This window comes from Benincasa hispida, chromosome 8, assembly GCF_009727055.1.
Source record: "Benincasa hispida cultivar B227 chromosome 8, ASM972705v1, whole genome shotgun sequence".
NCBI classification, from domain to species: domain Eukaryota; kingdom Viridiplantae; phylum Streptophyta; class Magnoliopsida; order Cucurbitales; family Cucurbitaceae; genus Benincasa; species Benincasa hispida.
Window position 1 is genome coordinate 56,712,695 of NC_052356.1, and position 10,676 is coordinate 56,723,370.

The window sequence follows — 10,676 nt, forward strand, 5'->3', positions numbered from 1 at the left end:
GTAAAAACTATAACCAATAGTAAATATTGTAGTAAGAGAAGTTTTGAAATAATGTTGTCGGTAGTTAATTAGAGATTACAAAATAATATTTACTATAGTAATGAGTGATTTTAATAGTTGAAGCTTAATTGAAAGTCTAAACAGTCCCTAAGAGATCCGAATTTCAATCTTTGAGATAGTATGTGTTAGCAATTTAAAGATGGGTGTTTGAATCTCCAATTTCTTATTTTATTATTATTTATTTACTTTTTCTTTTTTGAAAAGGAATCTCGAACTCTCTTTATTGTACCGAAAAAATCATAGAAACAAAAAAGGAAAAGAAAAAGGCGGTTAATCGACTGGATGCGATTCGGGAGAAAAATCAACCCGAGAAATAAGAGCCTCGAGGTCTTTAGCTCCTAAGTTAAAAAGGTCGATAGAGCCAAGGAAACATCTGTGACTTGCTGGCATGGCCCTTCAAGGAAAGAAGCTCATCAACAAGCCCGACGGTCAGTTCTCCTGCTCGGCATTGTTCATTTACCTGATCCCTTTCTCTTTCCATCCCATCTATCGCCGATTTCGTTTGTTCGACTTTTTGATCGTCTGCTGATTCAGTATCGAGAAAGGACAATTGAAGAAGCTTCTACTTGTCTACATTTGCAGATATACTCTGTATTCCGTATTTCTGATTCATCTTTAATTATAATTGCATATCAAATACTCGCAATGAAGCAGAGAGAAAACAAAATGTGTTAACTGACCTCTAATCTACTTTACTCGTTCGTACTATTAGTTCGTAAAAACCTAAAATTCCTGATTTCCAGTCATTTTTTCTGGTTTTTTACCCCATCAACCAAGAAGGATATAACGTACCCTTCTTTTATTACCTCCACATCTGTATTCGATAAAAGCGTCAGAACGATGTTGTGGTCCTATATATGCACGCAAACGAATGAAAAAGTAAGAATGTTTGACAAATAGGTTAAAGTTCTTTTTTATTTTCCTTTCCTATTTTTTTGATTCACCTGCTTGTGAAGAGAAATATCTTTTGCTTGTAGTCTCTAGATTCAGTGTCAAACCTCTGGACGTTTTTAGATTCTCGATTTGATTAAATCAAATATTTCCCTTCTTAGAGTTGAGTTCTAGAGAGCTCTTTTGATACTCATGGCATAGATAAATAAACAGACAACATGCACTGTGTTGGAATAACTTGAATTTGCTGTCTAGTGCCTTGAAACCTAATTTGTACTCGTTAACGTGTTATTTATGATTTAGAGCCTTGTTATTTATGATTTTGGGTCTAGGGCTCAAAGAGATGCCACACACACACACAAATGTATGTAGGTATGTATGTATCCTCTCCCCTTGCTAGTGGACGTAGCAAGCACATTGTCAGGGAATCATGTAAGTCTCTGTCACGATTTTTTTTTACTGTTTGCACGTTCTTACTTCCTTTGATTGTCGAGTTCATAACACACGCCAATAGTTGGGATTTTAGCACGGTTGCCTGTGTTGATCCTATATCACCATGGAACCAAATTTTCATGAGTACCTTTTTTTCCCTATTTCCCCCCCTTCAAGATCGTTTCTTTATTTGGATTGCTTTAGTTTTCTTTCCATAGATCTTTAGCTTTACTGTAGAATCTTTTGTCGTCTTATTTTTATATCTTTGAATCTTTGTATCTTGAACATTAGTCTCTTTTCATCATTTCAATTGTCGGGTGTCGAATTTTTTGGTTTGGTCGGGGAATTTGGTCTCTTTCTCTTTTGGTTCCCATAGGCCTTTGTCCGCTAGGAAAACGAAACGAGAGTGGTGATATTTCTTCTTTCCTTGATCGAGGGTTTCAACTTTAGGCTTCGGAGAAAGGATGTTTGTGTCTAGAGTCCCACCCCCATGGAGGGCTTCTCTTGTAAGTCTTTCTTTAGGATTTTATCGGATCCCTCTCTTGTTGTTGAGTCGGTCTTTAATGTTTTATGGAGAAGATTCCAAAGAAAGTCAAGTTCTTTTCATGGCAAGTTTGGCTTGGTCGGGTGGACATGATGGAGAGGCTTTTGAGAAAGATGCTTTCCTTAAACCACCTTTTTGTTGCATCCTTTGTCGGAGGGTGGATGGATCACCTTCTTTGGGAGTGTCAGCTGCAAGATCATTTTGTAATGATTTCTTTCAGGAGTTTGATTTTGCACTTGCTCGTCGAAGATGTTCATTCAATGATTGGAGAGTTCCTCTTCCATTCGTCTTTCAAAGAGAAAGTTTGTTTTCTTTGGTTTGCGGGGGTGTGTGCTTTATTAGGTATGATCATCGGTCGGTTGACGTCGGTTTTAGGCTTAAATCGGCGTTGATCACCGACTAGTCAGTTTCTGGTGGTTCGGTTTCTATCAGTCTTGCATGAAGATGGTATGCCAAACGTCCGATCACTCTACCAGTTGGTCAATTTTGATCGGTTTTCATGATTATGGTAAGAGAATGAAAAGTATGTGAAAAAAGAGAGGAAATAGATAGGAAAATGGGAGAAGAAGAGCAAAAGATTAGAAGAGAGGAAGAAGAGAAAAGAACATGGGAGAAGAAGAAAGAAAAGCAATAGCAGACTAGGAGGGATAGAGAAAATAAAAGAAGCTAAGAAATAAGGAAGAAGAAAGAAAAAGAAGAAAAAAACGCATCTAACTTGAAAGCTTAAAAAAAGCAATAAAAGAAAGATATAGTTTTAAGATTCAATTAAAATAATATAAATATAAAACAAAGTGAAGATAATAATGACTAAAAATTATTGGAACTCACCATCATTCTCTTCCAAAAGACGTTGTAGCAGCCTTGGGAAGGCCAACAGCCAGGCAACAAGAATGCTGCAACATGTTTTGTTTTTTATTTTAAATAAAATCCATTTGGTCATATGAGGCTCTAAACTGAGATGAGGATAATGGAGTTGGTCGAAAATGGTCGAAAACTTTTACTTTCCTTGAATGGGTGGCCTACTGGTCGATTTATTGGATAACAAAACCGATTGGCGACCGACTCTCTATTAAAACTGATTGTGCTGTTGATTCAACTGGTTTTGGCCGTTCGGCTTGCTTTGCTCACCCCTAAGCTTTATTGTGGGATCTTTGGGGGGAGAGGAACAACAAAGTGTTTCGTGGTGTGTAGAAAGACCCTAATGAGGTTTGATCTCTGGTGAGGTTTCATGTTTCTCTTTGGGCTTCGGTTTCGAAGACTTCTTGTGGAAACCCTTTATCCAGGTTTTTTTTTTTTTTTTTTTTTTTTACCCTCTTCTTCTTCTTCCTTGTGGGCTTCATTTATTGTATGCCCTTGTATACATTTTTTCTCAACGAAAATAATTGTTTCTATAAAGAAAATCATTTCAATGAAAACTTCCATTACCTTTTCCAAAAGATATAAAATTTATTTTGGAGAATTATTGGATTAGTTGATGGCAGGAGAGTGGCTACATTAGATTTTGATTGGTAGTTGCAAAGGGTGTGATCCCTTAGTTTTTACTCTTTAGAGTTCATGATATGACAAGAATTGGACCAAGCCTTTTCTTTTTCTCCTTTCTCATTGTTTCTTTCTTAACCTGAATAGATGTGCTACATCTAAAAGAGCGAGGACTCATTTAACTTTTTTCTTTCTTCTTATATGGATGCATTTCAGATGTGGTGACAGAATTTATTGAGGGTTTGGTGGAAACATATCCTGGATTACAGTACTTGGATGGTTTTCCTAAGGTTAGTATGTTTGTCTACCCTATTTGATTTGGAAATAGTCTTTTGTAATACCAAGACTAATTTTGACCAATCCTTTTATGGCAATACAGGTGAAGGTTGTTTTACGAGCCGATGTTTCAAGTGCAACATATAACAAAGTCGCCATAATATCAGGTCTATAATTCTAAGAAATATTCTAATATTATGAAGTGTTCGTCGACTTTAATGTATATTGTCCTATCATGTTGCACTGGATTATGGGCTATAAAGATGACAACCTTATTGTTATGGTAAACTTGTATGGGTGTTTTCCGAATAACTTTTGATTATTCAAGTGGCCTTTTAATTCATATATCTTCATAGATACCATAGATTTGAAGCCTTACATTCTTCTGCTTCAATGTTGCTTTTGGTCACCACACTTCGTTTTTAGCTTTGTGAAGTGACTAAGTTACCACCAATAAAGGATAAATAGGGGGTTTTTGTATGGAAGACCCATTTTTAGGGGCCGAAATGAAATTTAGCCCAAGATTCAAATTTGCTAAAAAAATGGCATTCTACCTATGTCAGTTGCGTGTGAAATTACCATCTCATCCCCAGATTGTGCTCAAGGGCCTGGCGCTCAAACGAATTCTCATTTTTTCCTCTCGCTTCTCACTCTTTCCTTTTGTTCCTCATTAGACACAACTGCAACTTTTTTCTTTGACTTTTTTTCCTTTGTTCAAATTCTTCATCTCGCTTCTTGCTTCTTACTCTTTCCTTTTATTCCTCATCAGACACAGTTGCAACTTTTTTCTTCGATTTTTTTCCTTTGTTTAGATTCTTCCTCTCGCTTCTCGCTCGTTCTTTCCTCTCGCTTTTTTTTTTCTTGTTCCTCATTAGGCACAACTGTCATTTTTTTCTTCAATTTCCCCCCTTTGTTCAGATTCTTCCTCTAGCTTCTCGCTTTATCTTCTGGAATACGATAGAACGGGATGGAATTCAATTCGATTCAAAACACATAAATACTGATAACTCCATCATCGTCGGCCAAAAATGGTCCACAAGGGAAACGACGGCGGTGCCACCTTGGGACTGTGATTTCAAGCAGGAGCGAGCGAGTGGAGGCTCCCGCGGTGGGTGTTGGAGTGGAGTTTCAGGCGAGAGAGGTGGAAGATTTTGGAGATGAGGTTACGACGGAGGAGATTCTAATCGGGGCCGTGGAAGGAGGTAAATGAGAGGAAGAAGAAAAATAGAAAAAATGGGAAAAAAGGCTGCAAAAGAAAGAAGGAAGAAGGGTTGGAGAGGTAATTTCATAGGGTGTTCTTCATTCCAGCTCTGTTGCTATTTTTGCACTAATTCTATAGAAGTGTACTGGCTATTCATTTAGGTCTATGAGAAGTTCTTGTTCATAGTTGTGCTCTTTATGGGTGTAGTTATTGTTTTTAATTTTTTTTCCCACTCCCTTTGGGAGTTTGTATCATTTGAACTTGTAGTCATTTACATTATATCAATGAGATGTTTCTTGTCAAAAAAAAAAAAAAATACAACTATACTATTTTAAGCACTATGACGGAAGAAAGGAGAAAGCGAGTGCAAGAGCATGTCAGAGGAGCTTTTTGGTTCTTGCTATGCTACATTATGTTTCTTAGTATGTTGTTTTATGATTTCGTTATTGGTTTCTTCTTGTATCATTGAGCATTACTCTCTTTTCATTTTCTTAACGAAGAGCTTTGTTTCCTTTTGTAAAACAAAATTGAAACATTTGTTTAGAAGCATGGAAGTACATTTGCTTTCTCGGAATAGATCTATTTATTTTTATGATGCTAATTTCTCTATTCTGTAATTCATGATACAGGCGGTGGAAGTGGACATGAGCCTGCACATGCTGGATTTGTTGGGGAAGGAATGCTGACAGCAGCTATTTGTGGGGATGTTTTTGCCTCTCCGCCAGTTGATTCGATTTTGGCTGTATGTTTTCTTGGTTGTTTAACTGTGCGATCTAGCTTTCTGACATGTTATCATTTTGCATTTAAACTAGTTAAATTTCAGGGAATTCGAGCTGTAACTGGACCTATGGGATGTCTTCTCATCGTGAAGGTCTGAAATTTCTTATCCTTCATTAGTCTTGTAGTGTTTTTAAATTTCTCATGTTGTTGAACCCTTCTTTTTGCAAGTCCATACAGCAATGGGCCATCTCTTCTCATCTTTAGATTGTTTTGAGTAAGAATTATTGGGCTTTCTATTCCAGAAAGTATCAGCCCTTTTGCAGCAAGTGGATTCTTTAATTACTTTCAGCTGGGAAACGAGATCCGAATAGTATTTTTTATCATGATCATTGGATCACATATTTCCTTCCTTCCATTTGTTGCCTTTATTTATCAGATGAGTGGGCTGTTTCCAACATTTTCAAGGAAAACATTCTCCAGTTGCTAGTTGGTCTTTTGTTGGCATCAAACATTTTGTGGCCTATTGCTATTGTTGGGAAATGCATTTTATTAGATATTTGGTTTGAAAGGATACTGAAGAGCTTTTTAAATACTTTGTTTCCATGGGATGACTGTTTTGGTTTGCTCGTGTTAAAGCTTCGTCTTGTAAACTCCTCCAATCGAATGGCATGGAGGCTTGCTCCCTCCTCCCTAATCCATTCTTCCTATTAGTCCTATCTCGGTGAAAATTTCTTCTTTCCGGCGTATTTCTTCAGTCACCAGCGTTTCTCAGTCGTGGAAGTAGAAAGTTGTAAGATTCTTTGTTCATATTTTTGCATATGGTATGACTCTGGCCTGATGATCATATTATCCAAATCTCATCTTAGTTGGTTCGCGGAAAATTTACCAGAGCTACTTCAAGGTCCAAGTAATCTATTTTTCTCAAGAAATAGTCGCGACGGTTTAGGAGCAACAAGGTTGTCGAAATTTAGAGGTTCATCCGGTTGGACTTTAAGATGTGTTGTTTGGCCAGCATCAAGTGGTCGATTCTTCATTCACATTCCATTGGGGACTTTGCTGCAGGGTGGACACTCTTTCTTGGGAATGCTAGAAGGATTTAAGAAGAAAAGAGATTCATTTGTTCGACAGATTCCACAGACAGTTGAACAAGGCAATCACAAAATGTTTCATCTTCAAAGAACAGATACTAGTTATGCAGATATAGTGAAGGTAGAGAGTAACTTACAGTCCTCTGTTTTGCCTTCAATAAAGTATGATTATTGAGAAGAAGAAAAGCCAGCCACAGACCTCTTTTTTATTAATGGAGAAACAGAGCCAGGAATCTTTTTGGGTACAAAAAAATGCAGATTTTAAGGAAGATTTCAATAATCTTTGGATTATTTCAAGGCTGTTTGTGTTCAATGACTGGAGGGAGATTGCAAAATTACTGGAAGAGTACTTCCAAACCAAATTTATTATCACTCCGCCATTTGTTGAAAATGCTCTGATTGAAATCGATCAAGAAAATTTGGAGGAGTTGATTGAATTCCAAGGTAAATGGCAGGAATATGGTCCATTTCATTTGTTGTTCAAAAAAGGGATGAGTTTCGGCATAGTCGGCCATTGTTAATGAAAGGATATGGAAGTTGGATCTCCATATAAAAATTTCCCTTGGATTATGTAAGAGACCTAGTTAGAGATATAATAGAGTTATTAGTAGAATATCAGTATGGTTAATAGAAGGGCAAATTAGTAAATAGTTAATAGGTTGGTTAGGTCTTTTGGTTATAAATAGAGGAAGTGGGGTGGGAGTAAGAGTATGGAGAATCTTATGTGAGGATTTCCTAATTGGGAATTTGGGAGAGTCTAGCCCTCTCGAAAGGCTAGGGTTTATCTTGTTATTTTGCTTGTGAGTTTATAGCATATTTCAATACATTTTCCTATTTTTTATAATTGAATTGTCCTTGAGTTTATTCTATATTTTTGAGTACTGTTCTTGTTAGGAGGGTTCCTAACAGATTACTGGAGTAGAAGTACTTTTGAAGCCATTGGAACTTACTTTGGAGTTTGGAAAATATTGCATCTGAAACGCTTAACTTCTTAATTGTTCTGAAGCGGAAATTCAAGTCAAGAAGAATTTATGTGGATTTATGCCTTCGACTATATAGATTAAAGACGAAAAGTGGGGTAATGTATTCTTAAATTTTGGTGATATTGAGATTATTGACCCACCTAGTTATATTTATGGAGAAGTGTTTGTTAAATATTTTATGAATCCTATTGATTTAGTTTGTTTGAATCATGTTAGGCAAGATGAAGGTCTTGACTTCAGTTCATTAAGTTCTGAAATGGATTTCCTTGCATCATCCCAGAATATTTAGACTTTTTCAAGGGATCCTTTTCATTCCCTTGTAAGGAGGACTCTCAGAAGTTGAAGTTCTCGTCGAAATCAAAACAATTGTATTCCCCTGTTTCAGAGAATTTTCTAGAGCAAAAAAAGGTTGAAGACATTGTTGGTGTTAACGTAAATCCATCTTGTGAAGCAAATAATTCAATGAGGAAAGAGAAAGAAGCTGGTGTTTTGCATTCTATAACCAATGAACTAAATCCCCAAATGATGATTAGGATGTTGAGACAGAAAAGGAGACTCATTGTATTCCTCTAAAGGAAGATCAACAGATCACTAACCCTTGTACAAATGACGATAATTGCAATGACGTTATCTCTCCAAAGAATATGGTTGGCGGCTGATTTATTAACAATGGGGGTCCTCGTACTAATTTCAACTTAACAGAAGACAATATATTAGTTGTTTCCACTTCCCGGGCCTATCTCAGTCGTTCTCTACTCCCAAGAACTACTTGAGATTATTGAAGACATTCTGTAAACATTTTTCAAGAAAGAAGAGTTCTATTTTTAAATCAGTAGCCGAAAGTGTCAACCTAGATTTATTAGAAGTATGTTGTGTTCGCGCCCAAGTTAGCAACTAAAAGATCAGTTAAACTCCCCCCTCCCCCACAAAAGTTTCAACATGCTGTGTTCAAAATTGTAGATTTAAAGGTCCAATTTTCGAGAAGCATTCCGAGCAGCTCTACAATTACTTAGAAAAATAGGCACTTGAATCAGATCAAGAGTCAACAGTGAGTGTCAGCAGTTTTGGGGCAGAGGCTCTTCAAGAAGAGTTAGAGTATGTTGATAACTTTGGGAATGGGTCTAATGCTTTGTTTTGATAGAAAGAACCACTTTCATTAAGAAAAAAAATGAAAGAATACAAGCATGAGTATAGAAAAAACAAAAGAATGCCTATGGAGTAATTACAAAAGATCTTTGTAATCGATGACCAAAAAGAAACATGATAGCGAACAAAAGACCAAATCTCACTGGGTCCCTTTCCTTCCCTCTAAAAGTCCTACCATTTCGCTCTCCCCACAAGGTCCATAAAATCGCACACACCCTTGCAAGCCAAAAAAAATGACCCTTTTCCCTCGCGGCAGATTGAGGAGGAACTCCTCGATCATACTCTTGATAGTCCTTTGTCGAGCTATAGAAAGGCAACGTCTGTAAAAATAGCTCCCAATAAAACTAGCATACTCACATTGCCAAAGGATACGATTCAGATCTTCCTCTGCCTTTCGATAAAGAAGACAAAAAAATGATCCAATAAGTGAGCGCAACTTCCTCATCAGCCAGTCCATCGTATTAGCACGACCGTGAAGAACATGCCAGGTAAAAAACCTCACTTTTCTAGGAATCTTAATCCTCCAAAGAACCGAGAAGACTGAGACACTAACCAAAAAGACCGAGACACCACCACCCTTAAATCTTCTAGAAGAAGAAGATTTAAGGGTAGATGAGGCTAGAGTTTCTAGTATTACTCCTCTGCAAACCATTGAAATCCCTTCCCATCTTGTCTCTATTGTTGAAGCTTTTGTTGATGCTCAGGTTCTTCTTGTTCAGTTTGGTTGATGCTTAGATTCTTTTAGTATTTTAATTTGTTTAGTCTATGCAACGAGTATAAAGATTATTTCATGGAATACTAGAGGTCTAGGGGATACTTCTAAAAGGTTATGCTTAAGAGCTTCCTTAAAAAATTTAATCCAGAGCTAGTTCTAATCCAAGAATCAAAGAGGGAAGGCTTTGATATGGCATTCATAAAATCTTTATGAAGTTCCAAAGAAGTTGGATGGGCTTTTGTGGAATCTTTTGGCAATTCAGGTGGAATTTCGACAATGTGGTATGGAAGTAAGATAACGGCTACTGAAATTCTCATGGGAGGATACTCTTTGTCTGTTAAATGCACGACTATTTGCAGAAAGTTTTGTTGGGTTACAAATGTCTATGGTTCAATTGATTATAAAAGAAGATTTATATGGCCAAAATTGTCCTCCCTCTTGGATTATTACTCAAAGCCATGGTGTATTGGTGGGGATTTCAATATTACTTGTTGGGCTTGTAGAAATTGGAGGAATAGAAATATTAATCTCCTTTTTCTCTTATTCAATATATGCAGATTGGGTCTTCTTATATAGAAGAAAGACCTTTTACAAATATGGAAAGAATAAAGACAATAAAGGAAAAAATAAACATAAAGACAATAAAGGAAAAAAATATTCATATACAAATATAGAAATTCCAACACTCCCCCTCAAGCTAGTTTGAAGATGTCTTCCATAGCCAGCTTGTCAATCAATCTGTCAAATTGTTTCATTGGAAGGCCTTTAGTTAGCACATCAACAATTTGCTTTGATGTAGGAAGATAAGGAATACATATTGTTCTAGCTTCGATTTTTTCTTTAATAAAATACTTATCAACCTTAATATGTTTGGTTCTATCGTGTAGAACTGGATTATGGACAATAGAAATTGCAGCTTTATTGTCACAATAAATCTGTATAGGCATAGTCAAATAAATCTTCAACTTTTCAAGTATCCTTTTGATTCATATGCTTTCATAAGTTCCATGAGCGAAGGCTCTAAACTCTACATTAGCACTACTTCTGGCCGCCACATTTTGTTTTTTTACTCCTCCAAGTAACCAAATTTCCTCCAATGAAGGAACAATAACCTGAGGTAGATCAGGCCTATCCTCTCTCC

The 10,676-nt window shown here is 36.6% G+C and overlaps 1 protein-coding gene across 8 annotated transcripts in view; it reads left to right on the forward strand.

The window, feature by feature from the left end:
* The first annotated feature begins 306 nt into the window (after positions 1 to 306).
* LOC120082424 (putative 3,4-dihydroxy-2-butanone kinase) overlaps positions 307 to 10,676 on the forward strand; it is a 69,393-nt gene continuing 59,023 nt past the window's right edge. The window contains exons 1-5 of one of the 8 annotated variants that reach the window (XM_039037583.1): positions 307 to 488; positions 3,623 to 3,696; positions 3,786 to 3,849; positions 5,513 to 5,625; positions 5,707 to 5,754. In XM_039037583.1, coding sequence (XP_038893511.1) covers positions 449 to 488; positions 3,623 to 3,696; positions 3,786 to 3,849; positions 5,513 to 5,625; positions 5,707 to 5,754 — 339 coding nt within the window. In that variant the 5' untranslated portion in view covers positions 307 to 448. Of the gene's footprint in view, positions 489 to 674; positions 940 to 984; positions 1,384 to 2,642; positions 3,211 to 3,622; positions 3,697 to 3,785; positions 3,850 to 5,512; positions 5,626 to 5,706; positions 5,755 to 10,676 lie in introns of those variants that run through there. The other 7 variants (XM_039037586.1, XM_039037587.1, XM_039037588.1 and 4 more) reach the window with 7 other exon arrangements.